Here is a 22,023-nt window from a genome sequence, read left to right as displayed (position 1 = left end):
GGGTAAAGGGGACGAGGAGGAGAAGAGGCGGTGGGTGCGCTATGCCAGCGATCGGCGGCGGAACCGGGGACAGAGAGCGGAGACGGTTATCGCGGAAGTTCGGCAATTATAGGTGCCGAGTCGTCGTCGTTTTTTCCTTCTTCTTCTTTTTTCTTCCCTTTTTTTTCGACGAGTGATATTGATTTGGGAGAGGCAGTTCGTATTCGCGGCACGAGCGTACCTCGCGACTCGCGGAGGCGACGCCGCCGCCGGCGCGATGCATCACGGCGCAGCGCGCATCGAGGGGCACGACGTCGCCCGCTGGGGGGAACCGGCATGGGGTAAGGGCCAGGACGACGGTGGGACGGTGCGAGAGCCGGGAGAGGAGAAACGATCGGACGGTTTCCCCGTTGCACGCACGTCGGTCATTCCCCTACACCGAAAAGCCGCCCCACCTCACGACCCTCGTTCCCCGACGGCGTGGAACGTACCCCTACTGTACCCTTTCGTCGTAGGTAACTTCCTCGCTTCGCCTCCTCCCAATTCCTCCCCTTTCCCTTGCACCGCCGTCGGACCGTCGCTGGACGTCTCGTTCTCCACCACCGCCACCGCCACTACTGCCACCACCATCAACCTCGTCTCGCGCCAGGAACGAACGTCGTCTTTCGGTTGCCCGCGATTGTGCTCTCAATTTCGCGGGTGATTAAAATGGCAAGACTTCGAGCAGTTTCTCGAATCGGAGAACTCGATACCCAGAGATTGGTACTCGAAGATTCAAAGTTTACGCTTGGCATGACCTCAGGTATCCCCATGTACGTATGGCTAGTCAAACGCGACCCTTCCAGAAGTTGTAACGCCTTTGCGAGTCAGATCGCAGCAGAGATCCGCGATCAATGGTCAATCGTTATCACTCTTTGGGAGTGATTTCTCTTCTATCTAAATTCGCACTGAAGCGGTTCTTGAGATTCTCTCGTTAGTCCTTAGTACCTTTTGCCGCGTTCACCGTAAGACGTACTTTGTCAAACTAAAAAATCGACAAATCGTACGATCACCGGTACGATTGCACTGGAAAATTAAGAGCGCGAGAATTACAGGCCCGTAACACAAAACCGTTGGGCGTAATCGCAGGAGTGGAACGTGTCGCATACATTGTTCAGATTTCGACTCGAGTGTCGAGTGGATCAGTTTTATTCCCCCCGGCAATGTATCATCTTGACGGATCAGACAAATTGGAGTCGCAAAGCGAGAGACGCGTGCGGCGTCGCTCTCGTGAGCGTAGCCGCCCCTGCAACATCGCGTCTCCGCCGTCTGCCGCCGTCGCTACCGTCGCTGCCGTCGCTGCCGCCGCCACCACCACCATCAGCAACACCGCCACTACCATCACCGCCGCCACCACCCCGCCAACGCCACCACTACCACCTTCACCACCACCACCACTACCACTACCATCATCACTATCACCATATCACCGCCGCTCGTTCCACACGACACCTTCTCCGCTCTCGCCGTTCTCTCTCTCTCTTTCTCTCCCGATACTCTCTCCATCCCAAACCCAAACCAGTCCAGAAATCCCCACCCGGTTTGCGCGTGCACCGCGACGACGGAAGTGCGGCAACGCTGCAGAGCGCTCGCCAGTGTCTCGGTCTTGGCGAGTTACTCGGGGGGGCTCAGGCCGAGTCTACCGAGATTGTGTCCACCGGTGCGGGTAACCCGAAAGCGAGTGTGGCGAGGATTAAAATCGCGGGCCGCTTTCCGGCATGTGAGACCGTCTCGCTGCTGCCTGAAGGCCATACGGGAACGCACGAGAGACGGTGCGTAAACGATAAGAAAAGTTTCACGGTCGCGAGTCGAGAAGAGGAGGCACCAGAGGTGAGACGGAAGAGGAAAAAGAGCAGCAACGGCAGCAGAAGCCAGGAAAGAAAAGAGAAGAGGAGGAGATTGCTCGAGGAAGAGGAGGAGAAGGAGGAGAACGCATCGTCGCCGCGCGGTAGACGCAGCAAGAGGAGGAAAACCAGCCGACGAGACGGGCGCCGCGCGCTCGCACGTTGCCGCGCCGCGCTTTAACTATATCGCACCGCACGCGCGCCGTGATCCGCGTACGACGCGCGCGTGAGGAGGAATCACGGCACGTACGATATTACGTATTTATATGTATACACGGTGACCCGCGTGCGGAGATAATACAGTGTAAATGGCGCTCTCGGCGCAAAACCAGTCGACGTCGTACGTGAACTTGTACTATTCGATCGTCCAGCGCGCGGCGACGCGCTACTTTAAGGAATACTACAATTCCGGTGAGTAATACCCCTGTATGCACCCTGTACATACACACGGCCCGCGTTACCGCACGAGGAATCGCACGCGGCGTGCGAGCGAGCGTGCATCGAGACGAGTCGCGTTTAACTGCGCTCCCCCTGCACACCCCCTTGTCCCTCCCCGCTGCGTCATCTCGTTTATACTTGCCCTCTCGTCACCCACCCGCGAACATCGTCCCCGTGCACCGGCTGGCCACCTGCGTCCAGCACGTTTTGTCAAAACGCGATATCACGTCGCGCGCGATTTCGAATTTTCCCGCCGACCGCCCTTCTCCCGGTCTCGGCCTTCGTTTCCCCGTCGCGCTTCGCTCCAACAGACGTCTCTTCCCTCTTCCCGTCTTTCCGTTGCCTCGAGATCGACTTACCATGCCGATCACGTTGGCCTCTTGGAGATGTCGCAAACGCGGAAAATTAATTCGTTAATTTTACGAGCAAGGTAAACGTCGTACAGTATCGACACTCTGCGGACGATCATACGTGCGTACTTTTTAGCTCTGCGCTCATTGCGTCTTTCTTTCGCGTGTTCCATCTGTCTGAACGTTCCCTTTTTTCCTCTTTTATCCATTTTTTCTTCCCTTTCAATAATCACCGAGACAACCACAGGCGCGCAAGGCGGGCAAGATGTAACCGGCGACCGCGGCAAAAGTGTTATTCCGACTGCGATTAACTGTCGGCTGGACACGTGTTCCGTACGAAATTCGCGTGTGTCTGCGGTCCAACTGCTGGACAGGACTTGGTTGACGAGGACGAGTGTTTAACATGGTCGGAGACTGAAAAACAGTGGAGGAGTAGAGAAAGAAGGAAAGGGAAAATGTGATACGTAGGGTCAGACTAGAGACTGCTGTCAAGTAGGGAAAATATCAACGAGACATTGTGGAAGGCATTGTCGTGTTATCGGTCATTGTGCGGCACACGAAATTTCTCGACAGAGGGCAGAAACAGAGCGAGAAAAATCGCATGCTTGTCCTCCGCGATACTACCAAGCGAAAGCAGCAAGAGTACGTTAAAGACGCGGCAGGAGAAACGGGAATAATACGGCATAAATCTTACTAGAAGCGAGAAAGGGAGAAAAAGATAGCATTAACAAAATATGATAAAGTAACATGGTAAAAGTACGATGTATAAAGATATATAAGAAGCGATAAACGAGAACCTGACTGGTACAGACTGGCCGGCGTGATAGGCGGGATGCCGTGCCGCACACGTGAATGAAAACGTTAGAAATCATAACGTGATCAAGATGATTATGGAACCAATACCAGAGAAAAAAAGATTTAACGTTACCGACTGTAGTGGGATTTTTATTCATTGCGAATATTTTGCCGTTTGGAAAACAAACGTACAAGTTAAAATCGATTTGACGTATCATAATGTATAGCGACCGTCGCATAATTTACATGTGCACCAGCGATATCGTTTTCCCAAAGAAAGACGAAAAGAGAGTTGCGTGATGATGCGCGAGCGCAATCGCGTAATATCTGCCACGCCGTTTGGGTCATCTAATCGGCCCTCGAATTATCTCGGCGAGTAAAGTGACGAAACGCGCAGAGCGATAACAGTTTTCGGGCCATCCTCGTTCGACCGTTTCGGTAATCTTCTCGCAGATTTGCCCCATCCTAAGCAAACTCGATCCAAAGGGAGACAACCGAATCGTTTGGTTGATTGATCTTGTTTACGACTGAACAAGCACGAACCCACGATGAATATCTCCTTCGATTATGCAGTCGCACTTGCCGCGATGCACGTCTGCGACGGAGCGGCGTACCGATCCGATCCCGAGGCGCGTTCCTGGTCAAGGTGAGGCCGTCGTCGGCCGAGGACTCTCTCGTGATCGTGCTCTTTGTGACCGAGAGATACAACGCCAGCGACCGCGTAAGCGCGTCTACGGTTGCAGCGGCAGTTGCGCTAGCTCTAGCCGCCTGGAACGACAACGAAGGAAAAAGCTGATGACGGCAACGACCACGCTCGTCCGATCGTCCCGCGATCGACGGAATCGATTTCCTCTCGACTCCAGTTTTTCTTCAATTCGCGATCTGTGTCACTTGCCGATATTATTCTTATCGGTGTCTAAAAGATGGAAATGTACTTACTCCTCCGCGAGGAGAAGTAATTAGCGCGACAGTTCAATGCTAGCGAAAATGTGAGGACACCTCGTTCAAAGGGCGCGTACACGCGATGCCACTTTCAGAGTCTCGGCGAAAAACTCCTCGCACGACGGGGGTTGTGTCCCCGTGAGAAAGAAATATATTTAAATGTGTTTTCGAATACCGATAAAGGTTTTTGCATTTTTAACATATTTAGTTAGTAAACTTACACGTCTTACGAATTTCATTACTATCCGTCTCGCGAATCACGAGCGATGGTCCAAGTGATTCCCATTAATGTCTTTGCAACGTACTCGTATTATCGAAAATTTCATTTTGAAACACGGATAATCAGGACAAAACGATACTAAATAGCATTTAGTTGGAGATTTAGATTTGATTGAACCAAATTGATAATTATAACAAATCTATAGCCGCGCTAAAATATGCCAACAAATTGATGGACGATTGATGGAAAAGGGTTCCGTCGATAGTAACATCGATATCTTTAATGTCGACGATAATTGTTACGTTGTCCTAATGATTGCGTGAACATGTACATGTTAATCGGCCGATACACCTGGTATCGCGTTTAGTACCGCGATCATAATCGCGTGCTATCGTTCTATTCTATGCGGCGTTTACGCAGCATGGCTTATGCCGGGGAAATCAGCGTGCTTCTCCACGATTAACTGACTCGTAAAACAGTCATCGAAGTGTGGCGGAGTTACTCGCCGAGAGTACTGGCGTGATTATTTCCGTTATCGTTGCGCAAGCACGGATTCCAAATTCCTCGTGATTCGACTCGTCCTCGATCATTTCGATCGTCCAACCGCGGATTTTGAGACAGACACGGAAACGGCCTTTCTCTCGAACAATAATGCAACGTTCCGGGCGTAATCCCCCGCAAAGCTCCAGCGATGTACACGCTGTTATGACGGCAGTGTGCAGTTACGGGACGACATGACGCTCCAAGATCTAAGATCTCTCTCGGATAGAGTTTTACACAAAGTGCAAGTTGTAAAAGACGCTTGTAAATATTTGTATACGCGTCTCTCCGTGAGCCAACGTTTCAATTGGAGAACACGAGTTAGCGTGTGCGCGTTTATGTGCCAGGATTCAACCTTGACTCGATTCTCTCGGATAGAGCGATCGATCTCGCCGCGAGAGATGTAAAATGCACGAAATCTGAATGTTGCATTAAAATATATCGTCCGTATCGTGTGCTTGACGGCGCGTTTACCTGGGATTTCCAATTACAACGCTCAACACACGCACGCACGAATGCGCGGCACGAGAAAATACATTGTACAAAGATTGCGATTGTCCACCAAAGGCATCTCATAGCACGAATCACGCGGCTGATGGGTATGAGTCATTTTTATTGAATAACGAGAAGGGGGCTGCCGACGAGCGCAGCGTCGCGCGCGCATTCGGAAAATAAACCGCGAGTCGGCGAGTTTATCGTTTGACTCCGGGCGATAAAAGAGCGATCATTGCTCCGTATCATTCGTAATGTAAGAATTAATGCGGGCGAACGAGCTCGCGTATGCAGAAAATCCACGATCAAAACCGATTTCACCCGGCGCGGCGTAGACGTGCAATAATTTTACGCAGCGTTCCGCCTTCCATTCTCGTACAAATTGTGCGTTAACATTTCGGCAGAACGTGACAAGACTCGTGGTTAATTTCGGAGTCGCGACGTCCGTTCTGGCCGTTTCTGGCTTAAGCAAACTGCAAGTGCAGTCGACGAAAATTGGCTCGCGTCATTCTCGCTAGAATGGATTTCTGAAAATTGTACATGTTTATATTCCGTTATCTTCACGAGACCACGTCAGACTAACAAACTGTACATTAGCGATTCACCTATGAAACAATTGGCGATTTATTTGCGACATCCGGTTTGCTATTTTGAAATGCTCGTTCAAACATGCGAGCAGATATCGCAATAATTGAATAGGTATACGTAAATGTGTAAGTGCACAGCCGAGCTTCCAAACTCCATAAACCGTGTACTAATGGTCCAGTGAATGCAGTGAAAAAAAATGTTACAGGGGGTACTCGCGCGCGATTCGTGGTGTCGTCTTGCGTGGTATCATCATCGACTGTTTCGTAACTTGTTCGCTTAAGCGATTAATATCGCGGTACGCGGTACAACGAGATCGCGCGTAGAGCGCAATGGATGCATTCAAACGAAGCGTTTTGAATCGCATTTTCATTGTCGTCAGATTCGATCGCGAATTCTCTCTGTGGCGACAGGGCGCATCGGTATCACGCGCGCTCACAATGTTTGCGCAAATCCACGTCAGGGTCTTGGACGCGAGTGCGCCAATTGTTTTATAAGGTAGAAATAATACACCCTCGCTTCGCGCGAGTGCGTTCCGTCAAAAATATCGCGGTAACAATAGCGAAAGAAAAAAAGAGGACAAAAAAGGAAAAATAAAAAAGAGAGAGAGAGAGAGAAAAGAAAAAAGGTACATTCGACGTTTCGACTTCGTCAATGCGTGCACTGCGCCTCTCGAGCTAACAGCGGGGTGGGTGTTTCGTTTCTGTCTATTTTTCTGAAAACAAACATTCGATCTGACGAGCTGAATAACGCCAATGGAACACTAGGAAAGGACCACTCGTTTCTGGAGCACTCTTCGGAGCGCCATCGCGGAAAGTTATGTTTTTGTTGCACCCGTTTCGTGTTTTGCCACCCCCGCGCTCACATCCATCGTACGAGGGGAGGTGCCTCGAACGGCTCGATAGGAATATCGGCCGCAGGTATTTCCTCTGACATTCGATAAATAGCGGCCGGTATTTGTTCTCGCAAACGAATAATGCCCGGGGCCCCTTCCCATCTTTCGAGTACCGCATTTGAAATTCTTACCTTTCAATCCACGGTCTCATTGTCTCGTAGAGACCTGCCGTGTGCGCGGAAATTGCGGAAATCTAAATCTATACGGATGCGAGACTCGATTAACGAGCGCTAACGTATTCGCATAACATATTGCTGGAGGTAAAAGTCTCCTTGTCCAGTGATATCTTTGTCATCGGAGCGTCGTGTCTCCGATAGATCGACGTGATTGCCGAGTCAGATCAAAGTGCTTGGAACGGCCGATCGATAAGGTACAATCGCGACAAAGCAAGAGTCAATCTTCGTCTCTTCGTATTTGCAAAAGCGCATTGTCGAATCGCAGACGATCCTCATGAAAACTACGTCATCGTGAGTTTCGCCTGCAGCCATAATTACCGCTCGTCCTTTCGCTCACGCGAATTCATAAATTGACGAGTAATGTCGCTTAAATGTCGCGGCGGATGCCATGTGGAAGGAGAAGGAGAAAATTTGTTTATCGATATAACGTGGTATGTAGCACCGTACGTAGTGTGTACGGGATGATTTGACGAGAGACGCTTTGTTTTAGGCGCAGATGCAGATGCAGATTTGCGCGCAAAGTGTGCCGCGCGAATTCAGTCGGCCAATGCAAAACTCGTCTAATACTCGGCAGATCGGGTTTTCTCCTTCGAGATATTTTCTTTTATTGTACGCATATCGCAGACAGCGCCTTCACTTTGAGCCCACAAAGTCGCTTTCACCTGTTCAATTAAGTCCGCACTTTCGATCAAAGACACTCTAGTTGTATCGTAATTTTGCCAGCGTGAAACAGAGGAGGCCAGCCGTTTTCTTCCTCACTCGATTTTGTCTTTTCTCCAGTCTGATTTACGACACGACGTTAAGGCCGGCCGGAAGTCGCGGGGCGATTCGCGCGGAGCTAATCGCTCCGATTCCCGGAGTCGTTATGACGCCAGGCGTTATTCAGTTGGTTCGAATTCTCGCTCGTCGTTGACTGGAGGACCGATCACTTTGCGACGCACAAAGATCGCCAATGACTTCCCACCTTTTTCCTCGACGTAGCTTACCCCTGTGCGTGGTCGGACTGTGTGGTGTCGCAATGCTCAGACACTGCAGTCGACGAGCAGTCGATCGTAAAATGGCCAAATCAAAATTCGCTTGATGTCTAATTGTTAGTGCCACTACGAAAACAGATAAATAAACGCAAATAATAGATAGCGTCAATAGCGACGATTGGCGCAAGAGTTGACTTTGTTGCACACTTTCCTTTGCAGCTTCGGAAATTGATCTCATCGCGATTATACCGGTTTCGGATCCCCGTGGCGCGAGGCAAGTTTTTCGATTGTTTCCACGTCGAGCGTGGCGTCAATTCCCACCTCTCGGCGAGGAATCGACGGGATCGACCCGGCGCGACTTAAATCTGCGAGCCGCCCGCGGCAGGAAAAATCTTTAAAAATGCTAGCCCCGACGAAAAAAGCGCGCATGTGCAGCCACGAGCCATCTCCTCCTCTGGCTCCTCTCCCTCGCTTCCTACCGTGCCGATGCGCTATAGTTTCCATGGCTTGGCTTTACGCGTTTCTCGCAGCCAAAACAAATCGTAAAGACGTCCCCGCCGGGACGCAATCTCATGCTCGTTACCGAAAAATCAATGATATCAGATATCGGCACCTACGGCCGTTTGTCAAATGCAGAGTCGCCAAATTTGCTCAAAAATCTTGATGCCGTTCCTTTTTTTCTTTTCCTTCACATCTTAATTTCATTCCCGCGCGTATAATATTTCGATATTTTGTTTTGATAATTACTTGTTCCATTTTTCTCTCTTTCACTCGTACGCAGCCGTACGCGAATGTAATTTCTACCAAGATTTCTTTCCGATTTCTGTTGACACAAGTGTCGTGCGCGAGTCTATCCATGTGTCTCTCGATATCCATGCCTCAACTCCAAGTGAGACATTGATACCGAGGGAAATGTTGACTCACCCGAAGCAACGTAATGCTAACTAGAAAAGGTGCTACGGGAAAAAGTATTTTTATCCGAGATTATTTTAATCGGACGTCCCTCTTTCTTCTTCTCTCGGGCTTGGCGCGCCAGTCTCGTTCGCGAATGAGACGCGTTTTCCGCGCGACAATTATACTGTCAATCGAAAACCGCTTGTAACAGTCGTCGCAGTGGCGCGCTGGGACTTGCGACTCGTCCTAAGAACTCGAGCGATAAACCGGTCGCGACCAACAAAACAACGTCATTCAGTAGGGTTTCCTCTTCACCCCCTTATCGATATATGCACTCCTTGCTCCAACTGTACATATGCATAGTAATGCGATAATTTGCGCAATTTGCTCGAGCAAGTGCCACTAGATTTTTACTCGTTTGCTCGTCGACCGACACGCAAGGTGTGCGTCGAATCTCGAGCAAATTTTTCGATAAAATTCCTTTCTGGTGGAGAAATGGAAAGTTGACGCGATCTTTTAGCGATACGTCGTTGTTGTTCTTTACGTGATTTATGAAGCATAACGCGCATCTCATAAATTCACCGTCGCGATCTTACGACTGCTTAGTTGGCAAAGTTATAAGTGGGTCTCTCTCTCTCTCTCTCTATTAAAGCTTGGTTAGACTACGATGGAACTTGGAAGTTTGTATCAACGCTTATCGATGTTTATCCGCGCGAATACAAGGGAAATCGAAAGAACAACCCGGAGAGATTTCTTCAATGCAATTTATCATTAAGAACACTCGGTTACTTCTTCAACGACCTGACGCCGGAAAAGATTCTCGGGCAGGAAACTAATTTCTACTTTTGTTTCTTCGTTCTTAGAGTGTTAATCCTTCGTTCGAATTTAATGATTGGCTGCAGCTGAATCATCAAGCTGGTAATCGTGCATTACTGCCGTTGGTGTTGTCGTCACAGTTGTTATTGGGCAATTCGTTATGACAAAGTTGTATCGATTATGTAGACACGACTAACGTTCTTCTGCACCACGATCCTGAGTGTCGAATCAAATGCTGCTGAACGGATTAGTCAAGGATATTTTTATATTGACGTACTTTACTGATCGTTGCAAACGAACCGCGCGCAAAATACAAATTGAGTGACGAATCTGTCTGGCGAATAAAACAGCACGTAGAAAGTTGACGTAATTAGCCCGATAAGAGGAGGAATGCCTCGCGATATTGCATAACGTAAATTCCATAATCGCGGGGCGACTCGAGTCGTCTTATTCCGCGCGACATAATTGTGCGCGATAATTCAGATTGGGCGAGAGTCTCACATGTTTCAAATAACATAACGTGGCAGAGTTTAATTAAGAATCCCGCGTGATATGATTATCTTTTTTTTAGCCTCTTATTTTCGATTAATTATAGCCGTGCATCCGTCTTTTTATGTTAGCTGTACATTTCAACAAATTAACGAGCGCGAGAAAGAACGGATCGAAAAACGGACGTGCGATTGCATAAGAATCTTTGTCTTACTCGATCAATCAAGGGCGCAGTTTCTCAAGGATTCGGGATTTCAAGAAAGCAGACAACATGTCGAAACGACGTGAACCATACGTCTTATCGCCAAGGAACTGTAACGAAACCGTGTTCCACGTACTTCATTGGAGTTGTAAAGAAAAATCAACATATCGCTACTTAAAAATCAAGGTTAACAATAATTTGCGCTTTAGTATTAGTCAATTGCAATACTTACACAAGTAGAGTCGGTACCACGCCAGTATCAAGTACACTGCTAGAAAGAAAGACAATTTTCATGGTCGGTCAGGTGTTTTATTAGTTATCAGTAATCCGTATCACGTGCGTATTCCGTACGCTTTATATATGAGATTATCAGCACGATGTGCGATTCACAGGCTCGACCTGCATAACAGCGGTTGAACTTGTGAAGCGTGAACCGGACGTGTCTGATCATGCGTGACTAGGAACGTGGTCCGATTCGATATTCTGGAACACGTATTCTAGAATCCCAAAGAGACGTACCATCATCGATTCGATCGCAATTACAAATAAATATACCGATATCCTTAACTGTAATTAGATCCGCAATGCTCACCCGCGAAATTCAAATTTGCCTTGAGCGAACACTGTCTCGTGTTTTAGAAGTGCGATTTGTCCCAGTTATGTTTTTATCACTGCTTATTTGAGTGGTATAATAGAATACGATAATAAGATTAGCTCTCTTGCTTTACGGATGAAAGATCAATGTACAAATGAAACGTACAATGAAATGTACTTTCTACCTTTGTGAAAACGCGAGAATATGCTCATCGTGTTTGCATTGACATAATCGGAAATCCCCTTTTGTATTGTCTGCTTTCAGATACTGGCGCGCCTTACGTACTGTACAAAGATAACATGGAGAGACCCCAGGGTCAATGGGGCCCGGGGCCGGGATCTCTCCAGGACGGCGGACTGTACCCGCAGCAGCAGCAGCAGCAGCAGCAGCAACAACAGCAGCAGCAGCAACAACAACAACAGCAGCAGCAGCAGCAGCAACAGGGTTCGTCCTCGTCAGGAAGCCCGCAGCAGGCCTGCGGTCCTCCGGTCGAGGGCAACGAAAGCGGTCCTCCGCCCTCGTTAGCCTCGCCCGTGCCCTCGCCATATCCTTCGGCGCCTCCCGAGCCTCAATCACTGACTCCACCAGATGACGACATACAGTCGAGTCAGGCTACGTCCCAACAGCAACAACAGCAGCAGCAGCAGCAGCAGCAAACGCAACAACAGGTTCAGCAGCAGCAACAACAGCAACAACAGCAGCAAGTTCAGCAGCAAACTCAGCAACAGCAAACGCAACAGCAAGATCACTCGCCGCAGCAACAATTGACTCCGCACGCTGATGTAGACCGCAGCGACTGTTTTCCCGGTGCTGGAGAGCTGCAACAATATCCGCAACACTACTTCAAAGAGGCCCGGCCGCACCCCTCACCATCCGTACCACCTCACATGCTCACTCCCGGTGGATTCTCCGCGCTGCACTACCTCAAGCAACCCGGGGTGATGCTGACGTCCCTCGGCCAAGGTGACGGCGGGCCCAGTCTGGACACGCATCAGTACGCGAGCCCGGGCGCGCCGAACATGACGACTGGACTGCCCGACATCGTGCAGCAGAGTGGCAAGTCCAAGGCCGGTAACAGCGATCTCCGGCTGTTCAAGTGCTTGACCTGCGGCAAAGACTTTAAGCAGAAATCGACTCTGCTGCAGCACGAGCGGATCCACACGGACAGTCGGCCGTACGGGTGTCCGGAGTGCGGCAAGCGGTTCCGGCAACAATCTCATCTCACGCAGCACCTGCGCATACACGCGAACGAGAAGCCATACGCTTGCGTGTACTGCGAACGCACGTTCCGGCAGCGTGCCATCCTCAACCAGCATCTGCGCATCCACTCGGGTGAGAAGCCATACCAATGTCCGGAGTGCGGAAAACACTTCCGTCAGAAGGCGATCCTGAATCAGCACGTCCGCACACACCAAGGCGAGCATTTCTCTCTGCCTCCCAGACTCCCCAGAGGGCGTCCACCACAACCACACACTGACCCACCCACCGGTTCTCACTCATTACTATCGCAACCACCGTCGCAACCGCTGTCTCCGTCGGCATCATCGCCATCGCCGTCACCCTAATGATCACGCTCATTACCGCCGGCGGTACAATAACCCGCATACTAACGACTCGATTCTCATCCGTTCGTACCAGTGGCGGATCTACGGCATATTCGGCAAGCCTTCAATTAAACGACCACTTTGAACGCTGAATTGAGGCGGTTTTACCACGAATCCACCACTGGTCCGTACTCGTGACTCTCTCACCAGCCTATCGGAACGCATTTCAAAATTTTCGAGTGGTTCGATAGTGGATCTGATTCGTCGGAGACCGGTGTCACCGCGCGCGCGCGGCTTCGCCGCTAAGGCCAACCGAAGGGTAAGGACGGTTGAGCTGGACGCGAGAACGCTGGTGAGCTGTGAGATAGAGCAATTCCCCGCTCCTGATCCGCTGCGATCCGATTCATCATTCTCTCTCTTTCTCTTTGTTAATTAACCCTTTAGCGACTTTGCCCTCGAATAACTCTAGTTTCTCGCGTATTGCTTCATCAAGGTAAATCTTGGTATCTATCGCAAATTACATTGAGACTAGTGGACTTCTTCTCACACCATCCATCCGCTGTTGCTATTAACCTTTAGGGAGATAGGAATAAATTGGGTTATGGGTCATAGTAACTCTTCCCAACAGCACAAAGGTCCAAAAGACTAATGGCGTCTGAACGGGATCGGGATATCTCCCAGACATCTTTCGGACGTTTGTGCTGTCACGGTATCCGAGCAAACGCTCAGCTCGCGCTGCAATAATCGGTTTGCACGTTAGTTAGATTTTGCCTCGTCACGGAATCGTAGAATCCGGGCTACTACTAACGTTCCTCTCGCTCATTCCACACCGTGGAATACCGCCGATCAACGCAGGCCGTTCTCTCGTTATAGATGTGAGCCCGCATCTCATCTTCAAGAACGGAATGACACCGACGCTCTGGCCGCAGGATGTTCCCTTCCCGCCCGAGGAGGGTAAGGAAGAGGTGGCGTCGACGTTTGGCGACACGGACACGCAGTCGGGCGCGTTTAGTCCGGCGCCGGACGCCAATTCCATCCAGTATCCCGCTTACTTCAAGGACCCGAAAGGCGCTAATCACGCGGTTTTTGGCGCGGGTGGCTCGGGCAGCTTTGGCGCCCTGCAGTACATCAAGCAGCAGGGCGGCACCAAGTGCCTGCCCGACGTGATACAGCACGGACGTTCGGCCGGCATGCCGCTGTACGTGCGCTGCCCGATCTGTCAGAAGGAGTTCAAGCAAAAGTCCACGTTGTTGCAACACGGATGCATACACATCGAATCGCGGCCGTATCCGTGCCCGGAGTGCGGCAAACGATTTCGGCAACAGTCCCATCTCACGCAGCACCTGCGCATCCACACGAACGAGAAGCCGTATGGCTGCGTGTACTGCGGGCGCAACTTCCGCCAGCGCACGATCCTCAATCAGCATCTGCGCATCCACACCGGGGAGAAGCCGTACAAGTGCCAGCAGTGCGGCAAGGACTTTCGCCAAAAGGCGATCCTGGACCAGCACACGCGCACCCATCAGGGTGACCGGCCGTTCTGCTGTCCAATGCCGAATTGCAGGCGGCGTTTCGCCACCGAGCCCGAAGTGAAGAAGCACATTGATAATCACATGAACCCGCACGCGGCTAAGGTGCGCCGAAATTCGAGCGGTGACACGAAGCCGCCTGGCACGCCGGCGGGTCTCGGCCCGGTGCCCGTGCCGCGCGGTCTCACGCCCACCGTCGTCAAGCCGGAGCTGTACTTCCCGCAGTGTTACGCGCCCGCATTCAATCACCAGCCGCCAGTGTCCACCGCGCAGTTCCCCGGTGCTCAAGCGAACGGCGTGTCTGGCGTGACCGGTGAATTCAAGCCGCCAACCGGTCTGCCGCCGCAGTGACTAACCGTCCATCCTGCCGCCTACTAGCAAGCAGGAATCCCCGCGCTGAGATTTCAGCGTTGTTTCGGAGGCCCGGCCGCATTGGAGGCCGACGACGACACCGCCGTCGCTGCCGCCGCCGCCGTCGCATCGGGCACTGCCACCGCCGCCGCCGCTGCCGTCGCTGCCGCCGCCGCTGCCGCGGTTTCCCGATGTGGCCAGCAGCCGATCCAGCAACACTACCCGTGACATTTATCATGGTGCATTTACTATAGAGTCTCCCTTGTTCTCGTTGTTTCGTAAATCGCTCGCTCCTCTTGTTGCCATTGCCGCACGGCAGCTGGTCGGCCAGCTTGACGGTGAGAACGCTGGTGGGTTTCGTCGCGCGACTCGCCAACTCGAACAACGCGAACGTCGCGGCGAGGGTACGCCGCGAGAACAAACTCACTGCTTCCTTTTATCTCTTCCTAGATTGTAGCTGTTTACGTTAGCTGCAACGTGGACGGAGGGTACTGAGCGGCGTTCAAAAGAAATCAGAGATTGTTTGGTCACTTGCTTCTTTCCTCGACTCTTGCGCTGTTCGGCAAGTAAAGAGACCGCAACCGCCTTTTCTCCTGCACGCGGTGACGATTGCGGTGAGGACCGCAACGACGGCGACGGAAGGCGCGCCGTCTCTCGCGTATATTCAATGCGGAAAGATGATATCCCAAGTTGAGATCGCGTCACGTCGGTCTTGGGCATCTTAGGCATCTTAGGTATCGGTCACTCGTGACTCGTGAACGAGTTTGTAACAAGTTTGTGATACACGTTTTCTCCTTTGCGGCGCGAACCGTCCAACGATCATCATCGGATGACGTTGGTTACATCTCCGCGATCGTACGTTGCTCCTGGCGATAACGCATTATAGGATCGATATCCCTTAGGGTAGCACGGAACCGTGTATTTTTGACGGCATTTCATCCTCCCTCTCCGTTCATTCTCTTTGATGAATCCAGTACCGGTGCATACGCGCGAATACCGATTCCTCGTGTGAGTCATGCGACCCGAAAACCCGCCGATCCCGCGTAAAGGAGAAGAGTGGTCGCGGAAAGCTCGCAAAAGCTTCGTCCGTCGCTCTCACCGTCGAGCTTCCCGCTAGCTGAACCGAAAGTGATCAACGAAGAGTTTCGTCCGTTTCTCCGTTATTCTGTTTTTTTTTTGCAATTGATCGGTTGTCTACCAATTATATTGCATCTATTCACGCGTTTGTTTAATGGACGAGCGAATAGCGGGAGAAATTGGAGCGCGTGCTTCTGAAAAGGGGCAAATTCGGAAAAATTGACGGGGAACTCTCCTCTCGGAGTGAGTTCCTTCGAGTACGTGCACGCGCTATCCGCGGCGCCGCCATTCGAAACGCCGTATAGTATCGCCAACGGGTTGAAGATGTTCGATTTCGACCAGACTAAAATGAGATTGTGATATGATATATTTAACTTGCCTATGTTTTAAAAGTTTCGCGAAAGAGATAAGAAGGGTGATAAGAGGAAAAAGGATAGAGGGAAAGATATCATTGTGCTTCTTGAGGGGAGCGCTTGCACGACCACGAGAAGAACGCCTGTAAATATGTAAAGCTGTTCACTCGAAACGAAGAAGAAGAGGAAAAGGAAAAGGAAGAAGAGGGTGCAGAGGAAGAAGAAGCAAGAGGAAAATACAACGGAGAAAGGTGACGTATGCGAGTGCGTGCGAATGAGGCCGAGTGTGAATGAGACGAAAGAAAAAAGGTATGACTGAGCGGGTGAGCCAGGAGGTGGCGGAGAATACAGGAGGGAGGGGGTTGTAAAGAAAGAGTGGTTAGAAAAGGAAGGAAGGAGTTATGACGAGCGGAAAAAGAGGAAGATACGAGAGATTATAGGTGGAATTTAGGAGGACGACGTATCCTCCCACTGAGCCATAGCTTTCGGTAGATCGAGTCGACGACGACGACGACGACGACGAAGACGACGACGACGACGACGACGTATCGCAATAGCGCTGAGAGATGGGAGGGATGTGGTGGTTGACACGACTCTTGTATACTATAGTAATATTAAATGTATATTTATACGACAGGTTAGATTTATATTCTAACTATAATGACGATATTTTGAGTCGGTTTTAAAATCAGATTGGTGCTGATAAAAAGAAACTAGGTAAGCGAGTACGTAAGGAAGAAAAAGAAAAGAAACGAGGAGGGAACGTGGAAGAAGGCTGAGACATCGTAGAGATTAGCGTTTAAGTAGGATAGGTGATATAGTGTAGTAGCTCAAGGTGAAGAAAAGACTTTGAAAGGACCGCTCGTACCTCGGGGTCCGCTCACACATCTCGGAGAATTATCATCGTCACTCTTAAGAAAAAGAAAAGAAAAAAAAAGAAGAGAAAAGTTCGGAAGGGGAGAAGGAAATACTTTGTGGCAATACTTGAATAAAGCTGGAGAAGAGAAGGTGGAGGCGAGGGGACGAAGGCTTCGACGCGTACTAGAGATTAATCTTTGAAAATTTCTATATTAAGACGTGTGATCTCTCTAATTAGTGTACATTACGTCACGAGACGCGTTATAGCATAGTTATACGATTACGTACGTATTAGGCGTTCTACACAGTTAGTCTTTTATCTGATTTTAGAGACACAGAGATCTGAAGATGATAATTGTGCGGCCATATTCTCTGTGGCCTGTTTGTAGTGCCTCGGAATTGCTGCTCGTGCGGCAGCGATTTGACCGTAATTTAGGAAGGTATACTATATTATATATCGAGGAACCGCAATTATCGATACTCTTCAGTGCATATAGTACTGGAAAAAAAAATACGAGGAAACGGGGAGTCGCGTTAACAAAACGCTTCGTTAAATTATACTAACGAAAGGAAATCTACTTGTAATCTCGCGTGAGAGAACGAAACGACGACGGCGATATAATCGTGGTGGTTGTTTATCGTTGTTTTTGTTGTTCTTAATTATTTAGTTTCTTCCTCTCGTTCGTTACGTAAAAAACGTCAAGGTACGAAGAAAAAAAAAAGAAAAAGGAAGGCAGAAAGGAGAAGACGGGGAAAATATCGAACGCCGAGGATGGCAGGGTCCCTTCCGGTGGCCCCGTTCGTAATATTCACGAGTATTATTACTGACGTTAAAATCACTCTTTTGCATTTACCTACGTGCCCTTTTTAGGATATACTTTTAATCGTTCTTGCGGCGAAGAGAAAAAAGCGCAAGCAAACTCGTTAGATATTAAACGCTCCTCCTGCTCGAGTCGTACTCGAAACACATCGATTTCCGTATGCCTTCGTACGTACACGTGTGTTTGCACGAGAACCAAATACTTTAACTGTACTCGCGCGTTATTACGTTTCGCTGATGGAGACTTTCCGCGGTAGACGCGAAGTCCGATTCGCTTTAATGTCGTATCGGAAGGGGGGGATTTTCGAAACTGTCGATTGTCTCGCTTTTCTTATATCAGGATCATTTATTTCACCGAGACTGAGATAACCGAGATAATTGAGATCTCGTGACTCTCGACCGTTTGCCGTGTTTAAAATATCGCGCGGGGAATTCGCAACATCTCGCAATGTTTGAAACGATCGTTTATGACGTCGCTCGTGCACGGACATTGAAAGACTGCAGATACTGAACCAATCGTTAGCATATGTCTTTTTGAGATCTCCGCTTTAAGAGAGACAGGTTTTCGTACATTTTCATACAGGATTGTAACGTAACCGAAAGAAATGGACATTTCTTTCCTTCTTTTTCGTTTTTGTTGCTGTATAATCAACTGTTTTTTAATCGCACTGTAGTCGATTCTCAACTCGTACGACGGTAGTAATAATAGTAGTAGTAGTAGTAGTGGTAGTAGCTAGTAGCAATACGCCGGTAGTTCAAGTTTTCCTGTCAACATTTGTCCTCATTTACATGTTTCACTCGTTAAGACGGAATATTTTTACCGATCAGATAAGTGCCAATGTCCGGAATATGTGTGCTTCTCTCGTTTTCCGTGAATAATATATATCAGCCATGTTTTACTCTTTATCTTATCAATAATTCGATAAATATCGAAGCAATATAATGCATCTCTTTTTTTTCAAAAATAATTGTGACACAAATGTTTGCGACGCAAGCAGATTCGAGAAACTATCGAATCCGTTTGCATTGACGTTACAAATTTATTCCTGTAAAGAATATTAATCTTGCTTAATGTGACGTATGCATTTTGCAAAGTTATCTCGAGATTCCTTTTATGAAGCATTCCTATGCGAATACAATGTATTTCTTGCAAATGCCCCTTTTTTTCTTCTTTTTCTTTTTGGGCAGGCAACTTGCGGTTACACGTGTTCTTCGTCCAAAAATTGTTAATTGTTGTTTGCATGTACCTCACGAGACACGAAGATGTCATCCTGACCATTAATTTGTAACGCAAAGTTTATTTCCAAAGCGTTCCTTGATGTTTATTGCAAATTAATTTATTTATTACTGCTACTACATGTGTTTTCTGGGAAAAAGCAGAGGAATCGCGATAAAACAAGAAAGGAGCATGTGACAATATCTAGGATCTTGTACACGGCTCGGTTCATTGTACTTTTAGTCGAATTCGATATTTCGTGATAGCGAAACTCAGTTACACACGGTAGAGTTTGAAGAGAGGAGATGTGCACGCACAAATACACACATTTCCCGACGTGATCTTTTTTTCCCTCCAATTAGTCAGGACGTTATACATACGTATATCGGAGCAAGTTGGATTTCGACTACGTTTGAAAATCGTACAAGAACATGAAGCGTAAAGAAGATGATGACTGTTGTAAACAATGTGTAGATAAAAGGCAGATATTTGTTTTCATTATTATTATTATATATTATTATTATTATTGCTATTTTTACTCGACATGATTGTATCATTTCATATCTTATTACTATATTATTTTATTACTATTGATATTATATTACTATATTATATATATATATTATTATTATTATTATTATTATTATTAATTATTAAGTTTACAAGATATCGCGTACATATATGGTGCATTTTTCTAGTTAGTGTATTATTTTAGAGTTTGGATCACCTCTGTTTTTATTACGTAATACCCTATCGACTGTACGAATTTTTCTCACTCCGTTTTTATATCCGACATTACAGGAATCTCCTTTTTTTGTACACTGTTATCGATTATTACTGCTTATGCTTATTATAATCTAATCTCGCAGTCACAAAATCCGCCGTGTGATATAATAATACGTATACTCGATTGTCGCGAAGAAGAAGAAAAAGCGACGCCAGATTGGTGTTTTTAATCTTTTATATATATATAAATATGAATATTTTATATACATATTGCAAGAGAGATATGTAATTGTACTTTGCAAAGAGGAAGGCTCAGAGCTGTTTTCTGGTCGAATGATGTTACTCTTTATCTTAAGTTGTATACGCGCGAGACCGCGAAACTTGTCGCGAGAACGGCTGCAAAGCAGGGGCCGCGGGATCTGTACAAAAGATTCGATGCAACTGAATATCACCCCGGGTAATTGAAGAATATCAAAAAAGGCGTCAAACAACCTAATATTTCAAAGTATTTGTCAATCTTTCAGTTATCGATAGGAAAGATTAAAGAGTGCTAAAAGCTCTCGATGCTTTCCTGTCCTCGAAACATTAGCTATCGAAACTCGCCATCCGGCTGCCTCTGTACGAAACTGGTCGAGTGGTCAGACGACAATGTCGGAACCTTGCGCGGTGCCATTTCGATCGACGAGAAGAGAAAGGAAGAAAGAAGGAGAAGGAGAGAGCGAGCAAAATGTTCTATTAAGCGATATACCGTAATAACGCCTGCTAACTACGAACAGCATCCGCTTAATTTACACATTGGATCTTACTTTGGAATTGAAAACGCGTTAGTCGGACTGGAATGTCGCGATCATTTTGCATACTTGCTCGTCGATCGATCTACTATTTTGCGACAACGACTGTCGTCTATCACCTCGACGTCCGCAGCCTTGTCTTCTTTACATTCGTTTTCACTTGTTGCGTTTCGCATTGTCGGCAACGATGATGAAGATGAGGATTCTATAGGAATCCAGTCTAATCGGTTTTCATATGGACGCACATGCAAAGACATCCGTAAAATGAATAATTCGAAAATCTTTTTGGTTGTCCGATCGTTTGCAAAAATGGACTTGGCCAGACTCTATACGTTTCGCTAATGGTTAGTTCATGTAATAGAATCCACGGAAATCACGGGATAAGAACTCGCGACGAGTCTCGCGGTGTAAAGGCGCGATTCGTTTATCCGTATACGTAAAAGACAAAACAGCTATCTTGTTTCTCTTTTATCCTTCCTCTTTATATCTGTTTTCCTCTTTTATAGTCGGATGTGTGCTTTCAAAGTATGGAGAGAGGCAACGCGCTTATACAGGCTGCGTCACCCTCGTCGTTCACAGAATGCTCAACATAGATTAGGTTTAAGCTTTATATATTACCTAATGATACGATGTAATGTAAATTATTGTTTTCCCCTTCTTTTCTCGTAAGACTCAGGGCACGCGCCTCCAGACGGGCCGTGCCCCGTCGACAGGGTGGCGCATCCGACGTTCCGTACGTAGTTTCATTTTGTTTGTTTGTTTCTTTTTTTTTCATTTTTTGAAAATGTCCGAGTCCACAAGGAGGTGGATGGATTGAAGGAAATTGACGGGAACTCGTGTTCTATTTTACATTAAATGGCTATTAATTATTTTGTTTCATCTCTCTCATTTTGCTGCTACAAAAGTCTGGGTCGAACTCGCACCAATCGAACTGGTGACTTGACTTGGATACGAGGATAATCCCACTTGACTCTAGATGTTGATGTCGTTGCATCTGATTCCGAAAGCGATTACTTTGACTACTCATGAGAAATCGAATGACTTTAATTCAATGCACCGGAAACACGAGGGGGCAGAAAATAGTGGAAAAGCCCTAAATCGGTCCTGGATGAAAATAATTGGAGACAGAGTTTTACGAAGCGCGTTAGCGGACAATTTCCTTCAATCAATCAATTCTCTGTTAGGAGAGACAGAGAGAGAGAGAAAGAGAGAGATCGTTTGCGAATCTCCGAGAACGTTGATTCACACGGACGGAACGATACCGCGAATGGTACCGGTATTGGGTTGCGTTTTCCCGTCACGTGAGATCTCGCTTTCAAAATTTAGCTTTAAAATGAAAGAAGAAAAATCCTCGGATGAGCGGACGCCGACGCAGGTGCAATACGTTTCGCAGATGCGCACAAGTATACTTAGGAACGTGCGACGATGCGTCGAGAATGTCAGAATATGTGAATTAAACGGTGCCGTTTAACGCGGGTGGCGTGGCGTGGCGT

The 22,023-nt window shown here is 48.1% G+C and overlaps 1 protein-coding gene across 2 annotated transcripts; it reads left to right on the top strand.

Moving 5' to 3' along the window:
* The first annotated feature begins 1,430 nt into the window (after positions 1-1,430).
* LOC105281556 (myeloid zinc finger 1) lies at positions 1,431-17,688 on the top strand. 2 transcript variants are annotated; one of them, XM_011342851.3, is made up of 3 exons: positions 1,431-2,273; positions 11,530-12,597; positions 13,683-17,688. In XM_011342851.3, exons 1-3 carry the CDS (start codon positions 2,171-2,173, stop codon positions 14,687-14,689), a joined length of 2,178 nt encoding a protein of 725 aa, XP_011341153.1. In that variant the 5' UTR covers positions 1,431-2,170; the 3' UTR covers positions 14,690-17,688. The 2 variants fall into 2 exon arrangements, with proteins under 2 accessions (XP_011341153.1, XP_011341152.1); XM_011342850.3 differs by having other exon boundaries at positions 11,530-12,681.
* The last annotated feature ends 4,335 nt before the right edge of the window (positions 17,689-22,023 follow it).

Source organism: Ooceraea biroi, chromosome 12 (genome assembly GCF_003672135.1).
Source record: "Ooceraea biroi isolate clonal line C1 chromosome 12, Obir_v5.4, whole genome shotgun sequence".
NCBI lineage: Eukaryota > Metazoa > Arthropoda > Insecta > Hymenoptera > Formicidae > Ooceraea > Ooceraea biroi.
This window is presented reverse-complemented; position numbering and strand designations above follow the sequence as displayed.